Source organism: Pleurodeles waltl, chromosome 4_1, assembly GCF_031143425.1.
Source record: "Pleurodeles waltl isolate 20211129_DDA chromosome 4_1, aPleWal1.hap1.20221129, whole genome shotgun sequence".
Classification (NCBI taxonomy): domain Eukaryota; kingdom Metazoa; phylum Chordata; class Amphibia; order Caudata; family Salamandridae; genus Pleurodeles; species Pleurodeles waltl.
The window spans coordinates 58,510,463-58,532,556 of NC_090442.1; the positions used below are offsets into that span (position 1 = coordinate 58,510,463).

General features: G+C 46.8%; 1 protein-coding gene across 1 annotated transcript in view; it reads right to left on the bottom strand.

The window, feature by feature from the left end:
* Positions 1-1,214: 1,214 nt before the first annotated feature.
* Positions 1,215-22,094, bottom strand: part of C4_1H1orf210 (chromosome 4_1 C1orf210 homolog) — a 157,127-nt gene continuing 136,247 nt past the window's right edge. The window contains exon 3 of the mRNA XM_069227790.1: positions 1,215-4,727. Coding sequence (XP_069083891.1) covers positions 4,369-4,727 — 359 coding nt within the window. The 3' untranslated portion in view covers positions 1,215-4,368. The remainder of the gene's footprint in view (positions 4,728-22,094) is intronic.

Below are 22,094 nucleotides of genomic sequence, written 5' to 3' on the forward strand. Positions count from 1 at the left end.
GTCATCTGCCTCATTTTTAAGAAATAAGGTCAAATGACTGCAGGAATTTTAGCAAATACACATTAAACAGTACAAACTGATCCTGGTGAGACTCCACATGGATGTGGCAGGGGACTGAAGAGGATACTGCAAAACATTTTGTAATCAGTCTTGGATAAAGAAGGCTATACATTTTTGCACTGTATATCTTACTCCCCCTTACCTTGTGCCAGAAGCTAGGGATTGCTGATCGTGTCAATGGCATCAGATATAGCTAATATAATCAGTGAGCCAACATCTTGGTTGGGCGGAACTCACAGAGTTTCACTCTGTGGAATTCTGCCAAGTTACATGAAAACTCAGCAAGATTCCGCGGAGTTCTGCCAACCTGTTAAAATTGGCACGAGCACCGGGAGCTCACTCTATACTGAAAAATCAGTGTAAATGACACCACGTGGCCCTCCAGAGGGAGTTTTTGCTTTTATCGATTTTGCTTCAGCTTGAGTACGTAATTCAGCTGGAACTCCACGTAATGCGGAGTGGCTAAAATCCCATCAATTCTGCTGGCGGAGCAGAGTTTATCGGCCACTCCTAGTCAACGCCATCAACAGAAGTCTGCATATACAGGTCTCCACAATAGAACCGATGACTGCCTCTGCGTTACGCATAAGCCTAAAGCTGCTTGGGCTCCACACAAGTTTTCTGGTTGTATCAGAAAGGGAATTGTGGGCAAACATAAAGACGTAATACTGGTGTGGTTACTCGAGGTGTGTGAAGTTGGTCTCCACAACTCTGTATGTATTTCCTATTTTTAAAGCTATGTCAACTTCATGAATTGGCAAAGTCTTAAAGAAACACAGTGGGTGAAAAGTCTTACATGTAAATTTTAGGGACAAAAAAATCCAAAATTACTTCTTTTGTGGGAGAATTACTTTGAAAATAAAGTTTTGGGGAGCTAAATCTCACATGAAACATTTTTTTAGCGGATATTGCGCTCTTATGAACATTTTTGCAAAAGTTACTCTGTGAAATTGTGAAGTTTGACACCTTTGTAAATGCTTGCACATCGAATGCACCTTTCATGGCTGGGTGGTGGTTACTAGTTCTGTGCACTTTATTTTCAGTAGTGATCATTGAGTGAAGACGAAAGTTCATGATTCCTGCTCAGCTAAGACTCAGTACACCGTGGGAGTGTACTCCGTCTTCCCCAAAAAATGATATGTACAATAAAGCAGTTCAAATTTGTGGAATTATTTAATGTTACAAAAAGGATTCTTTGCTGAAAAGCCGATGATTTTATGTGCACATGCAATTTACAATTTTTGAGAAAAGATTAAATAAAAAAGAAATCCGGACACGTAGTTTTGATTATTGGACTGGGACTTGTTCTAACCAGTTTCCTTCCAGGTTAGTCGCTTGAAACAAGAATTCTGCTGTTATTCGATCACATAGTTGTGCCTCTCAACTGGGTGTAGCTGTCCAGTTTCATTTGTAGGATTTCTTCACCTGGTAAATGTTAAATTAATTTTCCAACCGCTTATTTAGACACATATCTAAGTGGCGGGAGCAAGTATACCCTGGAACAAGCCCTATGTGCCCTGGGATGCGGGTGGTATCTGCACCTGCCTTAATAAATAAACGGGAACATAAACAATGTTTGTCATCATTTTGTACAAGTTGTTGCAACTTGGGTACTTGTGACTCCAGAGACTTTAGCACCAGATACAACCTGGTGATAGTGCAAGTGCTAATGACCAGTTTGTACTTTCATCGTTGCTGTAAGCATCGGTGCACTCGTATTCTACTAAATTAGGGAAAAAAACACAACTTTTAAAAACAAAAAGAGAGAGAACTGTGGCATAAGTGGCAATTTGATGGGCAGGGATCCTTTCTGGCGCCAGGTTAAGTGAGATGCATCAGGGCAGACATTTTCTCGTTGAGGTGGGAGACCATTTTACAATGGTCATGGGAAGCCATTTTACAGTAGTTGTGGGAAGCCTTTTTTACAGTAGTTGCGGGAAGCCGTTTTACAACTGCAGAGGGGGATTCCTGAGAACAGAGTAACCAATGGGGAAGCAGCATCCAATCAGGGAGCCTGCCAATCACCAAGACAGCGGTGCCCAGCTTAACCCTTTTCAAAGTTCATTCCAACAGGGAAGGGAGCCTGGTCCCTATGCCTTTATTGGTTGGACGGCCAAAGCCTGCTTGCACCCAATCAGAGATCATTGGACCAAATGTAAACATACTAATTGCTTCTCTTTATACAAAGTCTTTTTGCATGAATGGAAATGTTCTTTTCTGCATCTTCTCTGCTCATAGGATCAGGACAGGTAGTCTCCATTTTGAAATTATCTCTAGAAATGGCTGGTTGTAGTTTGATCACTCTCTCCAGGGCAGGTTAGATTTTGCTAGAGCTCCCCTGTATAAAATCTTAAATTAGTCTTATTTAAACGACTTGACTTCTTGTCATTTCATGTTATTTATATTGTTCTTCTTATAGCTTTTAACCACTGGCACTTCGAGATAAGATTTTGCAGGTTTGGACCATGACACTACTCAGCTATTTCCAGGGAGACATCAGAGAAATAAAGTCCCCAACGGAGGGATGGCTGCCTGTGTCGGCTCTGGGCATCTCTTTAAGTTGAATCGGGACACTCGAATGTCATGTGCCTCAACGTGTGGACTCTTTCAGTGTCCATGATATCATCACTGGCACTGGTAGGAAAGGTGTGTCCCTTTTTATTCACTCACTTCCCACACTGCCCTCTGTCTTACCACACTTCGAAAAATCATATGGAAAATTTAGTAAGTCTCTTAAAGGCGGTGTTGCATTATATAGGACCAAACCACCACATCTGAACCCCAACCTGGACTTCCCTTCCTTATTCTACCTCCAGCCCAAATCATCTTCTGACCTTTAACTTCCACATAGTCATTTCCTCCTTCTTCTACACTGCCCTTCCATGCCTCACCTGTTGACTTCAACTCGATACATCAGACCATCAAACGTGCATATTGTGATGATGCAGCCCATCGCAGTGCAACAGTGTCTCTTGCCCCACCAAAACATACAACCCTAACCCCCATCCCTTCATTTCCTAGGTCCAGATGTAAGAACAAAGCACAATTTCACGTACAAAAGGAAATTCAATAGCAAAACCATAGAAATTGAATTATAGTTTGAAAGGTGAATCCAAGAGGACTTTCAATCAGTTCCAGGAGTGGTCATGTGGACTGTTGTGGGGCCACAACTCCCGCTCAAGTGATGACAAGGTTTGGGAATTTTTTCATTCAGTTCCAGGAGTGGTTGGGTGGGCTGTTTGGGGCGCCCTCTCAAATGATGATAAGGTCTAGGAGGACTTGAGGTGTTGGGAACCACTATTACCTCAGATGGTGAACAGACGTGTGAGGCTTCAAGGTGCTGAGATCCCCTGGCACCTCATATGTTCAATGGATCTCAAGGGACTTGTGGTGCCAGGTTTCGCTGGCACCTCAGCTGGTGAAACCGATCTGTGACTGTAGAGCTGTGAGGAGCCACTGGCATCTCAGATGTCGAACACATCTCTGATTTGTCTTGGAGGTTCCACGACCGGTTTGGACGTCTGTAGGGGCTTCCTGCATCATGTGTCACTGCTGCCTCAGAAAAAGATCTGGACCAGGAGACTAGAGATGTAATCACCCAACCACATCTCTGAGGGTAAATATGTCTAAGAGGTGCCCAGGTAGGACCCACTCCCACCTCACATGGTGAACTGGTGCGGGAGTAGAAATGGAAGGATACAGCGATGTCTCAGATTGTGAATCTGTGCAAAGGTATCTTGGTGGGGCTCACTTGCACTTACGTGAGTGAATTGGTCTGGGGAGGAGAGATGGCAGGACTCAGTAGTGTCTCTGCTGGTGAACAAGTGTAGGAGATATCCTAGTAGGATTCAGTTGCACTCTATGTGGTGACCTGATCCAAGAAGTAGAGGTGGTAGGACCCAACACTCCCTCAGATGGTGACCATGCAGAAGAGGTATCTCTTGTGCCTCAGATGGTGATTTGGTCCGGGGAGGAGAGATGACAGGACCTAGCGATCTCATATGGTGTAGGACCCACTTGCCCTTTGTGTGGTGAACCGGTGTGGGGAGTAGAGATGGTAGGTCCCAATAGTGTCTCAGATAGTGAACATGCATAAGAGGTATCTTGGTAGGACACACCTGAACCTCAGATGGTGAGCAGGTGCTGGACGGACCCAGTCTCAGATGGTGAACATGTGTAAGAGGTATCCTGGTAAACCCACTGGTACCTCAGATAGTAAACAGATCTGTGAGTTGTCGCCTTAGATCCCACTGGCGCCTCAGATGCCAATCAGGCCTATGATGTGACGCTATAGACCCCATTGGCACTTCAGACAGTGAAGAGATCATCCCCGTCCTCTTCCTCCTGTAACCTATCGCCTGGCTGGATGTAGTTGTCCTCGATGAAGCCGTCATCATCCTCCGCCTGAGGGAAGGCCTGGTGACGCCCATCCACCTGCCTCCTGGCCAGGGTGGCGTCTGAGAGATCCGCCTCAGAATGATGCATGGAGTCACTCTCCGGAAGAGGCTGGTGTCGGTAGCTGGCAAAGTAGCGGCGGAAAACCTTGCACTTGGCTACAATGGCGATGAGGACGGAGATGCTGATGGCGGCAGCGATGAAGCCCACTAGGTAGGGCCAGCTGCTCCCACCTGTGGCTGAAGGCAGTTCAGCCGTGGATGGTAGGCCTGCTGTGGAGAGAGGCACAGAACAGTAAGAGGCAGTCCAGAATTGTGTACAGAACACAGAAGTTAATCACTTTATTCTTATTAGTTAATTGCACTAAAAGAGTGACACAAACCTTTAAAAAAATGTTCATTCGAATTTAATTTGATTTAATAGATATTGCTGAATTAAAATGCTTATAATACTACAATAAAACAATTTGTTTTCAATAATTCATGAACATTATTCAAATTATCTCTCTGCATTTGATGAATTGAGCTCTACACGTTTTAGAATTAACATATTTTTTAGAGGTACTCGAGGAATAGAGCCAGATTTAAAGAACACATAATTCTTGACAATGATGTTATAAGCCAAAAATATAAATATATAAATGATTAGTTTGTGTTAAGTCTGGACTTTTAATTCCTGTTTGGTCACTATTCTGTGAAGTTTGAGCTTCTATCCTGAATCTTGAGATATGGCCTCAGCAGTAGTTTTACATCTGGATCCACAGACATCTCTAGCAGAATACAATATCAATGATGTCTCACTTAAGTGGCTTACATTATGATGAGGGTGGTGGACACTTGCTTCAGTTTCCTCACAACACATAGACTCTGAAGCACTGGGGGAAAAGCACAAGCAAATATCTCTGACAAATTCATCCACAGTGCATTGCCCATGGACGGTGGGTGTTAGTACGTGGGCAAAATATGTTCATTTTGAGTTTTTCACAGTGACAAACAGATAAACCGTGGGACTGACCAATATGTGGAAGTACCTGTGAAGTATTTGGGCTTCACGTCCCACTCGTGGACTTGCTGATGCTTCCTGCTTAAGAGGTCTCCAAAATCGCTGTCCACCATCCATAGATGCTTCGTTGGAAGCTGAATACAGTTCCAAATAGACCAGTGCTATCTTTCGGGCAAGTGCTGACACCTGTTGCAAGTGAGTCCTTCCCTGCTTCTGGGTGAGATACATTGTATCATGTTGGCCATCTTTACAAATACTGACTTACCTCAAACAGGAGCATACATGCTTTGGGAGACAAATGAATTGCTGTGAGCTCCAAATGACAGTCCTGATGTTCCAGCGTCGAGGTACTGTGTACCTCATTGCTGTGGTCGCGTGGTTGTGGTGTGCTCCCCACCCCATGATTGAGGCATTTGTGATAATGGTCAGTGAGGCCTCTGAGGTAATGCTCAGCTCTGCTTTAGGTTCCAGAAACGAAAAGCAAAAACAGGAATCCAGTGGGGATGAATTCAAAATCAAGTAGCTCAGTGAAAACATCAATTATTCACGGGAAAATATATTTCTTTATTCTGAATAAATCAATTAAATTCGATTCAGCTTAGTGTCTGCAAGTCACACTCACACAACTGTATGACAAATAGTAAAATAATATCAGCAACAACAAATAAATTATACAGAGAAAACAGAAGTGCTATACAACAAACTGTACAAGAATCCAAAAACAAAGTGATATAAAAAGAGATGAATCAAAGATTGCTTTGAGCACCGTTATTTCTTTACCTATAACTGCTTAACCATTCAGTGACAAGCAGTTAATTGTCGAGGTAATGCAGCTAATTGGAAAGACGTATCGTCCATCAGCAAAAAAACTATCGCTGGACACCATCTCCGATACAGTCCAATGTTTTTAACATCCAATTATTCAGAAAATTGCAATGCGCATTCCTCCACCATAAACGTCGACGCGTTTCGGCTTTTATAAATCTGGCCTCCTCAGGACAACACGAACAGTGCCTTAACGATGTAATATAATTCAAAGAAGTGATCACGCATTGAACGCTTCACTGGTGGTACGAATAACCCGAGTTGCTTTCCTTAATTCCAACCTGGTAGCACTTAGCTGGTATTGTCAAATAGATCCTGTGTCGAGGGACTATGTACCTCGTGGCTGTGGTCGCGTGGTTGTGGTGTGCTCCCCACCCCATGATTGAGGCATTTGTGATAATGGTCAATGAGGCATCTGAGGTAATGCTCAGCTCTGCTTTAGGTTCCAGAAACGGGCTGTTGAGAAAAAAAAATTTGTCGTCCCGCTAAAGAAAAGAGTGCTGGGTCCTGGGCTGCATCAACACTAGATTCTCCCACTGACTCTCTGCTTGTGCCATTGCCTTGCTAGACACCCCTTCAGTGTGCACATGTGCAATCTTGTGGGTTGCACAACTGCCACACATGAAGCCACCATTCCCAACATCAACAACTTCATTCCGGTCCTCACTGTAAGGGGACATAACATCTGCAGAACGGACCGCAGCCACCAGAGTCTCCAGATGTGGGTAGCCCTTTCCGTCCCGGTATTTTAACAGAGCCTCCAAAAAAGGTTGCATGTGGCGCAGCATGAGATGCAACTTTTTGCATTGACCCTGAACCCTACCCGTTGCAACACAGATACTGCCACCTGCGTGTGTGCTAGGCATCGTTCTCAGCGGATGCTCTTTATCAGCCAATCATCCAGATAAGGGAAGACGTGAATGGTGATTCTGCACAGATGTACAACCACCACCGGTAGACATTTGGTAAACACTCTTGGGCTGTTGTGGCTCGGAAAGGAGGAGGTTTATATTGGTATTGTTGGCCCCTTGCAAGAAGGTGCAAGTGGTGGTAATAACCCACATGAGATGTGGAAGTATGTGTCCCTCAGGTCCAGGGCCGCCATGTGATCCCCTGTGCAGAGTGGCGGGAATACATCCTGCATGGTGGTAACTTTGAAGTGCTCTTACAGAATGTAGCAGTTCAAGGGCCTTGGATCTAGGATAGGTGCAGAGTTCTGTTCTTTTTGGGAATCATGGAGTTCAGCGTGTAGCCTCCTTGACCTGTTGAAGAAGGCACATCCCTTTGATGGCACCTTTGTTGAGAAGCATCTGTGCTTCTTCCTGCAATAGGCGTAGATTACCTTGAGTCACTGCAGGGTGACGTGGTGGTACTTTTGGTGGCATGTGTGGACCTCTGGGGTACCTATGCTGAACCATCAACGGCAACAATTTGTCAGAGGTTATTTCCTCCTATTGTAAAAGGAAAAAACTCAGCCTTCTATCAGGTGTTATGTGATCGGGGGAATGAAAGCTCTGCTTAGAGGTAGAGGTTGTTGGAGCCAGCTCAAATCTTGTCGCTGCCATGGTGGCAAAGTCTGCCAAAGGGCATGGTTGGTTCCCTGTGTGTCCTGAAAGGACCATTGTGAGTTGTGTCCCTGTCTCCGAGAAGGACCAGATCTTTTTGGACCTTCTCTCACCAGTTGTTTGTGAAAGGCAAACCATGGTTTAGGGGTCTGCAGTGCAACCATGGTCTTGGCAGTCTTTAGCTTTTTTTAAGTGTTGAATCAACTTGGGGGGCAAACAGATGCTCTTGGTCGAGCGGGAGACTAATGAAGTGTTGTTACCCTTCCGGTCAGAACCCTGAGCCTCTCAGCCATGCATGGCATCTAAGCAGGATACTGGCATTCATTTCACAAGATACAGCATCTGCAGAACCCAACAGGCATTAATTTTTCTCATTGGAGGTCGCCATCCTTACTGCGATGACCTCTGACCTCCTTTTGCGGTCCGCTTGGGAAATGCGCTTCACCAATGCCTCTATTTCCTCACAGTGTTGACAATCATACCTGGGGAGCAGTCCAACTGAACTGGCCATTCTCCTACAGCCCCTACAGCCACACATTTCCCAACCACATCAATTTTCTTGCTCTGCTTATCTTGGGTAAGAGTAATCCCCTGTTGTCTGCACTGAGTCCCTCTTCCTGGCCCTTTGTACCACCAAAGAGTCAGGTGAGCATGCTCCTGAAATAGACTGGGTTGTCTCTTGCCACCTCAAACTTATTTTTGACTTCTAGGGTGGCTACTCAAACCTTGATCTGGCCTATAAACTTTTTTCTGGTACATTTCACAGCACTGACAGGTATTTGGCAGATCTCTTGGTCTTGGTTGCAACTGAAAAATAGTTCTCCTCCTCCTCTATCACAAGTAGTTTTACTTGTGGTGGTCCTCCACCCTCTGTACAACTACGTGGTGGATAGTGGCGCTATCCTGAGTGGAAGCTTAAACAGGGTAGGGCTTAAGGTCCCGATCATTTTGGGGATCTACGTGGCAATCTTCCCAAGAATCATACCCACTCCTAGTTGTGACTGGGTTATAATATGGATCTTGGAGCGTGTAGGGGTCCCTTGGTCTGAGTTGTCAAATTGGGAATAGAACTGTGGCGACTAAGGGGGTGGTGAAGCGCAAGACCGAGTTGGTGGTGTATGAAGCTGGGGAGGTGTTGGTGCCGCAGCAATGAATGCAAAGGAGGCACCTCTGATCTTTCCTTCAACACCACAGTGGTTCTTAAACACCAATCCCTGATGCCAATGGATGGATTAGACAGGACTCTTTGCTTTCCTGCTCTGCATCCACTACACATCATCCTCTCACCAAATTAAATCTAAACTCATTATGCAAAAGCAATGCTCTTTTAAAGGCGGTCCTCAAGGACATACTTAGGAAAGACCTTAGTTAAATGATCACAACAAACAGCCCCCAATCGGTTGGGACCCCGGTGCCATCCCTGATTCACCCTGCTTACCCTTGAACACCACTGTTCGAATTAACATCCTATGGACGTGCATTCTATTAACTCAAAACTGTCCTCAGCCCGATTTACACAGAAACTGAAAACTATTCTCAGCCTGATATACCCAGAAACTCATTAACAGCACGCATAAGAAGTGGCGTGAGATCTAAGGCGACCAGACAGCACTGAAGACTCTGCACCCCATGCAGAAACCTCATCACCACAGTCAAAGCCTTCTCCTGAAATACAGGAGGCACATATGGATTTAGAACCTCCCTCAAAGCACCAAGTATTACCACAACCCCCTACTAGTCTCTCTGGTGTATGTTTAAAATCACAGGTGCAACACTAGCAACACACAATGAAACAATTGAGAAGATCAGACATCCCTTAAACAGCCTCTAGTCAACCAACATCCAACTTTCCAAAGCCACCACATACAAATCTCAAATGATTCTCCTTAAAGGTGCTGAGAAACACAGACCAGGCTAAGTTTGTCAGAGCACTGGAGGCCAGCATATACAAACATGATGTTCTGCCATCCTCCACGTTGACAGCACTCTGGGGTGAGCACTCACACCACTCCTCAAGATAGTCAATGTCTCTCCCTCTAAAGGTATCTTCCCTGTCACACGGATGCCCTTGATCTCCAAACCCTGCATGGAGAATTTTAAGTCCACACAGGGAACCTCAGATTCAAGTTTCATCAGTAGGCAATGTCCACAGCATCCTCTGATTGAATGGCCGGCTTGCCTTCATTGTGGCCTGGCTAGCGGGTGTCCACATAAAGGCAATAATAAGGATCAAAATAACTCTCAGTGCCAATAGGACCCGACAAACAGGTGTTTAAGCAGTATGTTGGATAGATTCACTCCTGAACTCCCCAAAAACACAAAATCCCACTGAATTATAATTTACAGTGGTCTTCGCCTCAAACTCCTTAGTGCCTAAAAACAGAGAGCCTGGCACTAGCTCTCCACTCTAGACAGGAGCACTGAGGGGGCCAGGGCTCCTCCTACAGAAGATGTGGCCACAATATGTGGTGGAAAGGGGACATTTAAAGGTCAGGTAACACTGGTCCAACTGGGAGGTATATAACAACAGTATTTTAGTGGGTGTTGGAAACCCCAGACATCTGAGATCCCTTTGGTATGGCAACGACACGCCCCCCAGTTTGTTGTGTTTGATGTTTGTTTTTTGACTGTGGCAGGTTAGTAGAGAGTATATTCAGTGTTTAGCCTACAAGTGGTTCGAACAGATTATTGTGAAAATAACTGGTGTTTGCTACTGAGAGGTCTTTTGGTCTGTGTGTGTGTGTGTGTGTGTGTGGGTGCGCCAAAGGACTCTCACGTGGTTTCACGTTGTTTTGGTAGTTGGCTGTCAAGCACTCAGCTGGAGTAAAGGTTTCTGAATGTAAACATTACAGTCCAGGTAGGTAATTGCGGTGTGAAGTTGCATACAAGAGGGTGTGACGTGTAGAGTAGATAACAGAATGGATCTACAATGCATGAAACCATGGTGCAAGGCAGTGCTGTGGGTTTTGCCAACTGTGTCTAATTTTCGGTGCTGAGCTGTTTGCGGTTGTTGCTGGGTTCGTGTGGTGCGTGATGTCCTCAGCAGAACATGGAGGAGGGTGCGGCTGCAGTCCTTAAAGTCTTTTCAACTTTCAAGCTGGTGCAATAACTGAAAGTCACTTCACAATGTTTCCCATTAACATAACTAGTGGACACTCCCTCTCTCTGGACTTTCATTGCTTCTTTTAAGTCAACACCCACAACACTGGGGTTAGGCAAGGCATCCACTGCAAACTCTGAGATGGCTTCCAGGGGCAGGACTCTGGCCAGCAAGAACAGAAGCCACATAGGGAATAGGCGAAATGGGGAGATATCTGGAATTCACTCCCGTTGAATCTTAGGCAAGAACATAACCATTTAAGATTTAGGAGATTGGTTAAAACGTGGCTCTTCCCGCAATAACTGGGGAGTCCCTGGGTATATGGATTCTGCCTCACCTCAGTCAGCGCTTCGATGCCCACGGGTTGGAATGCGCTTTACAAATACTCAATACATACATACATACATAGCTGGGACTTGGAAGCCGCGCGCGCCTCTTACAGTAAAGCTCTTCTAAACTTAATTATTAGAAATGTTTTCAATTTCTTGATCAAGTAATACTTTGTCATTTCCTTTGCAGAAATGTTAGCTTGGGTATTGCACAGCAATTCTTCACCTGCAGATCTCCCCGATTTTTTCTGTTGCACAAGTCCACAACACAAGGGGCAAGAAATGAACCGCAAACTCCCAAACTGGACTTTCAAAGTCTACAAGCCATGCAAACAATTCCTCCAAAAAGTAATCATGATCGTCAGAATAAAGGAGATGTTTCCAGAGGCAAACACCTACGCTAGCTTTTCAAGCTGTTGAATTACTTTACAGCTCAATCACTTTCCATTTTGTAGGTTGCACTCCTTACCTACCCCGCGCACCCCAAAAAGTGAACCAACTGTGGGAGAGAGGGTAAGGGGAGGTCAAAGAATCACAGAGCGGTAAGTCTTCTCGCTTTATATAGCTAGTGTCGGGATGTCCAGTGTCCTTGAACCCACTGTGGTATTTTTCAGAAATTTACCTCATTAATAAGCCTGGGTGGAGGGAATTCCGCAGAGTTACGTAAAAACTGTGCAAGGTTCCGCAGAGTTCAGTGAGCGGGTGGAATTTGGCCACGTCGTGCTGTTCGGGCTGATTTTTAGCAACAGGAGCGTCTTCCGTGCTCTAGAATCAGTGCAAGTGGCACGATGCAGCGCACCAGAGGACGCTGCTTCTTTCTGCTGCTCGAGTACGTTTTCTACTCGAGAAGCAGCTTTCTCAACACGAAGGGTCGGGACCTGCCATGACCACCCGCGTTGAGAAATCTCACTGGGATGCGCGTTAGCACCAGAAAATCACACTAGGGGACGCAAATTCTTGTGCTCCCCAAGTTAAAATTGGCAAGCCACACACAAGAAAAAGCTCTGCCACGCGGTGGTTGGTGGAGTTTTTGCTAGACCTCTGCGCTCCAGGTGGAGTGTGAACTCTGCCGGCAGAGAGGAAATTTACGCGAACCTTGAAACCCTGGTAGCTAATGACGGAATGGAAAGCAGGTGGAGCCTTATCGTACAGACTGGGCGAGGCTAAGAATGACCTTACGGAGCACGGATGCCAGCGTGTCCTCCAAGGGGCAATGGCCGCTCACGGCGATCTCACAGCACCACCGCAGATGAAGGGCTGCCACATAGCACCAACCACAAGAGGGAGGCTGCTTGCTGTGGGACCCACGACTGCCTGTTCTTGAAAGCCACCCATGCCGCAAGGGAAGGAAGAGCCCATGCCTGACCCTGCCTGATCCTCCAAAGCTCACCAATGGAAGAAGGCTTTCTTACCAGGGCAACCTTCTGGGGATTGTCAGAAACTCTTGCATTGTTGCAGCACGACAGGCCGCAGAAAGCCAGTGCAGGGAAGCCCCACTGGAGTAGCCATGCATTTTATAAATCCATATTATAATAATAGTAATAATAAAGGGAGAGAAAGAGCGTGCCAACGATTCAGCGCTGACTTTCAGGTTTAGAACCTACGCTTTAGATATGCATTACACCGCCATTGGCGGTAGGGCTACTATTCCACCTTCCAGGCACCTACCACTGCGAGGGCTCTAGAGAAGGAGGTAAACGGATTCTGCCTCCCGGGGTCAGCAGGTAAACCTGCATCGAACCAGCATGCACATGGGAGGTTCATTAAATACATTTAAAAGCAATGGATGATCCTTTTGGGCTCCCTGAAGGAATTGCCACAAAATGAGCAATAGCTTAAAGTTTGTCAACCTAACTCTAGTTCTTGGTCATCAGAAAACGACTGCTAAGGCTGATGTAGCAGGCTGACGGGAAAGCCATCGTAGCCTATCACCCGCCATAGCGGGCGACACTGGCTATTAAAGGCCCGAGCTGAAACAAGCGCCATTAACAAGGGAGCCACTTTTAATGGCCTGTACAGCCCAGCTATGGTGCGCTATAAGGCTATTAGAACATTCTGAGGGCAGAATTATTTAATTAATAAAACAAAGGCCTCACAGAGCCCGAGGGGATTGAAATCCCCTCCGACGCTGTGACGCCTCTGTTCTCAGCAACGGCTGCGAACGACAAACATTGGAATGTTGGATCCCCAGGCTTCTATCAGCCCTTAAAAGCCCGGCGCACTCCATTGTCTCCAACGGACCGCTCAAAATTTTAATTATTTAATGGCAGATAAAAGAAACCATATTCACTAAATTGTAGCCTGATGTTCTGGAAAATCTCCAGAAATGTAGAACAGGCCAGAGTTAGGACCAGACCTTAAACCCTGACTGACAGGTATCTGGCAGGACATTTCCTCTGTGCACTCCTGGGTCTGTGGCTCTGTGATTCCTGCTTTCACCATCACCTTTAATAAGAACTCAAGTACATAGCAGCGATTCTAGACGACCATGGGAGTAACCGAAACACGCATTTGCATCTTTCCAATTTTAGTTCTAGCGTATTGTGGACATAATTCCTTCACCAACCCCTGCAGACACTAAAGCAGAACTGATGAACAGCACATTACTCATTCGTAGACTGCCAGGGAGGGAATATAGGGCCTGATTTAGAGTTTGGCGGATGGGATACTACATCACTAATGTGACGGAGATGCTGCCCGGCCGATTACAAGTGCCCTAGGATATAAGGGACTTGTAATACGGTGGGCGGGATATCTGTCCCGTTGTGACAGAGTAACCCAGTCCACCAAATTCTAAATCAGGCCTTTAGGGGCATGTGTATGAGCCCCTTGCGTCACCGTTGCAATGGCAGCACAAACCTTATACTCATGTCTATGAGGCCACACACAGCCACTTTGCGTTCCTTTGAATGGCTTCATAGATATGGAGAAACGCGAGGCAGCGCAAATCGTTGTGTTGCTTTACTCTGTGCAAGGGAGGCGTTCAATGGGCATTGCGGTGAATGTTACCACGCAGCACCCATGGATTTTGGTGCTGCCCCAGATTTACAAGACCTTGTAAACCTGGGGATGTACAAAAACCTTACACGCTCCCAGGGTAGGCACAACGAGGATAAATATGTTTATTTCTTCTTGTTTTTCCTCTTTCTATGGTGCTGAATTCTGCAGCGTGTATAGAAAGAGGGAAAAGCCTCCCAGGATTGGTTTTGTGCAGGAAGGTACAGTACTGCCTACAACGCAGACAACCTTGCTCCATGGTGCAAGGTTGCCTGCATTGGTGCTAGACAGCCAATTGTGTGCCAGCACAGGGGGAAAGGACAGGAATGCACTGGAATGCACTGGATGCCATTGATACAGCGCATTCCTGCCCTTTCACTTTGGTGCAGGGCAGCATAGCAGGTGATTTGTTGTTCTGCCTACGCCAAAAGCCCTTAAATATAAGCTTTAGTGTCTAACATTATTTAAAGTGATCTTTTTCCTTCAATATAGTGACTTTTGGTCAAAGACTGGTGTGGGATCTTCAACCCCCAGTAGTTTGTGTACCAGGACCAGCAGCCTTTGGCCTGCTGGAAATTTTAAGTTGAGGAAACCAGATTGCTCGACTGTGGTGTAATGAGGACTCAGTCCTGAAATGAGCTGTGGGTGAGCTCCCACTAAGTTAAAACAATCTACATGTTTCTATCTCACCAGAAGAAGCAAAGCTTTACTCAGCCTTTCTCCAGCCAGGCAGGAAACCTTCCAATCAGATCATTCTTTCATGTTTACTCAGAGAAGCAGCAGGTGTGTGATTACTGGGAGCAGTGTGTCCAAAGGACAGTATTTTCCCATAAATAATTCAGTTTTCAACTAGGGGCCTTGCTTTGTTTCAGTGACAAAAAAACGAATGCAGTGTGTGTCTTGAATGGTTACAACAAAACAACACTACAGTTAAGAAGTAAACATGATAAACGTATGCCCGAACAAATTTATTTTAAAAACATACAATGTAATTATTAAACTTATACAAAATTAGGTAAATCTGATGTTGCTTTTTTTAAAGCAGTCTTTTAGAGATTAAAAGTAAGTTATTCTAACAAGCTGATGGTGTTTAGGGCACATCTGTGCTTGAAACTTTGGCACTAGAAGCAAAACGGAGTGCACCCTCTGAACATTGAAACCAGAGTATGAATGGGACACAATATCGAGGGCAGAATTTTGAAAATAAAATATCAACAGGTAAGTAAGTCTAGATTTCTGGTACCTAAAGCCTAATGGATGTACCTATGCAGTACATATGTCTTCAAGGTGAGTAGATGCAGAGTCAGGAATAGTAAATTAGCACTTCCTTATGTGAGCTTATCCTTAGATGCTTAGGGCCAGATGTACGACCTTTTTCATTTTGCGACTCGCAATTTGTGATCCGTTTGGGAATTGCAAGTCGTAAAACAAAATGTACAACAGTGTTAAGCACACTGATTGCGATTCCCAATGGGGTCGCAAATGACCTACCTCATCAATATTCATGAGGTAGGTAGCAATATGCGACCCTTTGGGACTGGCTACAATCATAGGGATGGTGGCCTGCTGGGATCAGCAGACCACCATGTCTGTGACTGCTCCTCAATAAAGCATTTTTTTTTTAATGCAGCCCGTTTCCCTTAGAGGAAAGTTTTCTTTTAATGTTTCAGAGTAGGCAGTAGGCTGTGGGACCACTGCCTGCTCTGAAAAAATATTTTAGCTTTCATTCACAAAGATGAAGGGGCCCGTGGGGACCCTTTCCCATTTGCGAATGGCTTACCACCAATTTGAAATTGGTGGCAATCTGTGAATATTTTGCAACCTCATTTTGGTCGCAAAAAACATTTGTACATACCTTTCGGATTCCCGCCCCTTCCTAATACCGAATCACAAAACCCAAATTGCAATTCGGTAACAGGTTACCAAATTGCAACTCTGGGTTTGTACATCCCAAAGAGCATTTTTCTGGTTGCAAACAGGCCAATTCTGCAAATCGGCCTGTTTGCAACTAGGAAAATGCTCAGTTCATGTGGTCCCAAATCCCTCGATATTCTGTGATTGATATTCTTGTACCACAATTGTTGGTGTCGATGTTCAGCCGTACAGCTGCAGAGAAGTGCCCCAGCCACAGCAAATGGTTTTAAAAGAGAAACATTTTTATGAAGATGTTTCCTTCAAAAACACAGTTGTGCTCACTTGCAGCAGATGTAATGTTCATCAGTTAGCCCATGAATGGGAAGTGTCTAGCAAAACTCCACAGCTTCTCTTGTGGTGCTCCCTCCAAATTATCCCAAACTTTCTGGGACGGTTACTTGGACACCAGCCCATGGGTTGAGTGGGAAATGGATTTCCTCTCTTCCCACCAGGACTACAGCCATATGTCTGCTTATCTCCAGACTCGCTTTCTGTCTTCCCTGCAGATGGGGCTGACACTGTGCCCTGAATCTTCAGCGTCCCACAAAAGTAGAACCAGAGGAGGCAGGTACATCTTCAGGATTTGGGGGTCCTGGCCCAAATGTATTTTGAGGATCCCTGTTCGGAACAGCTTTGAATTTATGATCCAGTTTCAGCTCTTTCATGCCCCCTTTGGCCAGGTCACGGACAGTGCACAGGGGCACTGGCCCAAATTCTAAATCTATTTACATCCAATATTCAGGGATAGTGACGTGTTTTCAATATTGTAACACAGCTGCAGCTCATTAAAATTACTGCAAATAACCTCTCTGGCTCCCTCCCAGTTCTAATGCATGAGCTATTTTACGATCTATAAGGATGTTTTATGGATGTTACACGAAACATAAACACAAAATTTCTCTGAAGAATGTCTGTAATAGACTCACACATCACCCACACTAACATAAATTACAGGGGAGCCTATTTAAAACAATCTGTTTAAGAATGATTCCAGGTCATCAGGGCAAGACTCTCTGCAGGGCAGAGGCTGCTCTATCAGGGGCCCCTGAAAGGCCGGGGCCCTGGGCCAGAGCCCACTTTGCCCTCTGAGAGGAGGCAGACATCTTCCAGAAAGATCCTGGTCTTTCTAAGCCCTTTTCCTCTGCTAGAGGTCGGCCCTCTGCCCCCTGCGAAGGTTTTTGAATAAATGTTTCAAGGGGAAGCAGGAGTCAGACACCCCTCAGTCCTCCAAGGTGCCAGGAACTCACCCACTCAGATAATCCTTTTGGGGTTTCACAGGTAAGCAGCAGATGTGTAGTTATGGGAGCACTGTCTCCAAAGGACAACAATTTTCTAGAAACAACTCACGTCTGAACCGGGGACACTGTTTTGTTTTAATGACAAAAACAAGTTAATTACTGCCCTCTTTGGTCAACTTCAAACAATCCTTAAAGGACTGAAGTTTGAAACAAAAAAGTCCCTAATAAAGTATTAATGTCTCCTGGTCCCTACATCAGATTTACTTCACTTTCTGCTGTGAAGCGTTAAATTGACTATTTTCCAATCAAATACACTTGACTATTCCACCCTATATATTTTTAATGGTAATGCAGTTTAGGTGTGGCTGTTTGGTTTCCCATGCAGTATCACCAAGGGCAAGCCTTGCTGTTTGTGCCTGGCTGCCAAGGATAAGCTCAGGATTCCTCCAAGAAACCCACTTTCGATTTTAAGTGAGAGATGGTTTTGACTTTGTGGGAGCTCAGCTACAAGTCACATCAAGACACATCTATCCCCCATAATCTGATAATCCAGTGTTTTACAAAAAGTATATGTCCCTGTCCTCCATGCGCCTGAAGTGAGAGATGCAAGTGTTCGGCGGCCCATCCATACTGGTTTCACACCCTCCGAAGATAGAGAACTTTGGGGTATATGGACAAGCTCCTAGAGCCTCCTTGTGCCACACTAGCATCATCTTGTTTTATGCTAATGTGCCGTTAAGGAGACAATTTCCCTGCATCATATTTACAATGTAGTGCAATGCCTGCATTGCGCCACTTTGCAATCCCTGCATTGCACCACTTTCAATCCCTTGTGCCTCACTGTGCCTGCATCAGGCGCAATGTATGCAAGGCTGGGTGTTTCTCCACAGGGAGGCCCGAAAAATGCTGCAGTGAAATCTACAACATTTCACTCCGCCATTTTTTCTGTTAATTTTAATTCCTGCTCAGAGCAGGTGTTAAACTGTTGCACCCATATTAACCTATGGGCCTCCCTGTGCTTTGCTGCCCTAGCGTCAACATTTTTTAAGCTAGTGCAGCAAAGCGCCACAATAGCCTAAAAAATGATGACGCTATTGTGCTAACGGTCGCCATGGTGCGCTGTATCATAAATACAGCTCAACCATGGCGTCGTTAGGTGGCGGTAGGGGGACGCAAGAAAAGTGGCGCATCTCCCACCTTGCGTCATGCAAGTTTTGGGATCCTTAGTACCAGGTGCATAGACTTAGTGCTGGTCATAGCGCCCTGAGGTAGCTTCGTTCAGGCACCTTGCAGTATTACGCTGAGGCTGAGGTATAATGCGCACAAGAGGTCGAAATCTACAGTTTTCTTATTAATAATCCCTTTTGCACAAACAAAGTCCTACAGGAACTTCCCGAAGGAGGTTGGACAAGTAAAGTTTGCTGGAGTACGGTAACAGCACGCAGCATCAGATGCAGCATCGGGACTGGGCAGAAACAGAGCCTGATCCCAGTGCTGGTAACTCCCACACACCTGTGAGAAGAGCCTGTCTCTGCGGTCCTCCGCGTCCTGTCAGTCTTATCGACCCTGAGTGGATAATGCACTACGCACCCTATGCCTGCACCTGTCCCAGTCCTGTCTATGCAGCCATCATCCTCGATTGCAGTTTATATCCCTTGTTTACTCAAAATAAAGATCTCCGCCCACGCCAACCTCCAGCAATCAACAGTCAATGCCAACCCGAGCACAACAAGGAATACCTGTCTTGCTACCATAACAAAGCTCGTAAACCGTGTTGGTCTAAAGTGCTGCCACTGTAAGCATGAACACCCCTGCGTCCTGTGGACAGCTGCAGCACCCATGCCTTCTGTGGACAGGGGCAGCATCCCTGCATCCTGTGGACAGGGGCAGCATCCCTGCATCCTGTGGGCAGCGGCAGCATCCCTGCATCCTGTGGGCAGCGGCAGCATCCCTGCATCCTGTGCTCAGATGCAACATCCCTGCATCCGTGGACAAGTGCAACATCCCTGCATCCTGTGGACAGCTGCAACATCCCTGCATCCTGTCGACAGGGGCAGCATCCCTGTATCTTGTGGACAGCAGCAGCATCCCTGTAGCCTGTGGACAGGTGTAGCATCCCTGATCCTGTGGACAAGTGCAGCATCCTTGATCCTGTGGACAGCTGCAACATCCTGTGGACAGGTGCAATATCCTTGCATCCTGTCGATAGCTGCAACATTCCTGCATCCAATGGACAGCTGCATCCTCCCTGCATCCTGTGCACAGCTTTAACATCCCTGCATCTCTGGACAAGTGAAACATCCCTGCATCCTGGGGACAGGTTCAGCATCCCTGCATCCTGTGCTCAGCTGCAACATCCCTGCATCCTGTAGACAGCTGCAGCACTCATGCATTCTGTGGACAGGGGCAGTATCCCTGTGTCCTGTGGACAGCGGCAGCATCCCTGCATCCTCTCCACAGCTGCAACATCCCTGCATCTGTGGACAAGTGCAACATCCATGCATCCTGTGGACAGGTGCAACATCTCTGCATCCTGTGGACAGCTACAGCATCCCTGCATCCTGTGGACAGCTGCAGCACCCATGCATTCTGTGGACAGGGGAAGTAGCCCTGTATCCTATGAACAGCAGCAGCATCCATGCATCCTGTGCTCAGCTGCAACATCCCTGCATCTGTGGACAAGTGCAACATCCATGCATCCTGTGGACAGGTGCAACATCCTTGCATCCTGTGGACAGCTACAGCAATCCCGTCATCCTGTGGACAGCTGTGGCACCCATGCATTCTGTGGACAGGGGCAGTATCCCTGTATCCTGTGGACAGCGGCAGCATCCCTGCATCCTGTGATCAGCTGCAACATCCCTACATCTGTGGACAAGTTCAACATCCCTGCATCCTGTGGACAGGTGCAACATCCCTGTATCCTGTGGACAGGTGAAGCATTCCTGATGCTGTGAACAGCTGCAGCATCCCTGCAAACTGTGGACAACTGCAAAATCCCTTCATCCTGTGGATAGGTGCAACATCACTGTATCCGGTGAACAGGTGAAGCATCCCTGATGCTGTGAACAGCTGCAGCATCCCTTGAACATGGTGCAACATATTTGATGCTGCGAACAGCTGCAGCATCCCTGCATCCTGTGAACAGCTGCAGCATCCCTGCATCCTGTGAACAGCTGCAACATCCCAGCATCCTGTGGACAGGTGCAGCACCCCTGATGCTGTGAACAGCTGCAGCATTTCTGCATCATGTGGACAACTGCAACATCCCTACATCCTGTGGACAGCTGCAGCACCCATGCATTCTGTGGACAGGTGCAGTATCCCTGTATCCTGTGGACAGCGGCAGCATCCCTGCATCCTCTGCTCAGCTGCAGCATCCCTGCACCTGTGGACAAGTGCAACATCCCTGCCTCCTGTGGACAGGGGCAGCAACCCTGCATCCTGTGGACAGGGGCAGCATCCCTGCATCCTGTGATCAGCTGCAACATCCCTGCATCTGTGGACAAGTGCAACATCCTTGCGTCCTGTGGACATCTGCAACATCCCTGCGTCCTGTGGACAGCTGCCGCACCCATGCATTCTGTGGACAGTTACAGCATCCCTGCATTCTGTGGACAGTGGCAGCATCCCTGCATCCTGTGCTCAGCTGCAACATCCCTGCACCTGTGGACAAGTGCAATATCCCTGCATCCGGTGGACAGGGGCAGCATCCCTACATCCTGTGGACAGCGGCAGCATACCTGGTCCTGTGGACAAGTGCAATATCCCTGCATTCTGTGGACAGTTACAGCATCCCTGCATCCTGTGGACAGCTGCAATATCCCTGCATCCCGTGGACAGGGGCAGCATCGTTGCATCCTGTGGACAGCTGCAATATCCCTGCATCCCGTGGACAGGGGCAGCATCGTTGCATCCTGTGGACAGCTGCAATATCCCTGCACCCTGTGGACAGGGGCAGCATCCGTACATCCTGTGGTGGACAGCGGCAGCATCCCTGGTCCTGTGGACAGGTGAAGCATCCATGATCTTGCTGACAGCTGCAACCTCCGGCCTTTTCATTCGGTTGTCTGGTTCATCCCATGTCTTAGTCTAAGTAAACCTGACACACTGAAGGTGCTGCATTTTGATTTTGTGTTACTGGATACTGCTCCCTGGCAAGACTAAGAAGAGAGTCTAAAACAACAAGTGATGGACGGAATGCTGAACATTGTCAAACACTCACCCCCAGTCATAGATCTGGGTTTAATCCATCGTTCTTTTGTTCACCATGCCACCCCAGTTTGGACCCAGCCATATGCAAATCAGTCTTGACCCTGTTCCTCATGGGAACAGTCCAGACCGAACTGCCAAGCCAGGTCCTCACTGGACCGGAAACAAGCATCCTGGGACCGGTTTCGGGGTTTCACCCCTCATCAGCCAGGCTAGCTTGAATCCACTGGCATGGGAAGCACGGGACCCACGTCTGGGCATACCCTTCCCACTTAGGGCGACAAAGCAAAAACAACAAGGCTGGGTCCAAACTGGGGTGGCATGGGCAGCAAAAGAACGATGGATTAAACCCAGATCTGTGACTGGGGGTGAGTGTTTGAAATGTTTCAAAACTCCGCCCATCATCTTTTTTGTGTTGCTAGAGTTGCCCTAAGTTGGAAGGCTATGCGCAGACATG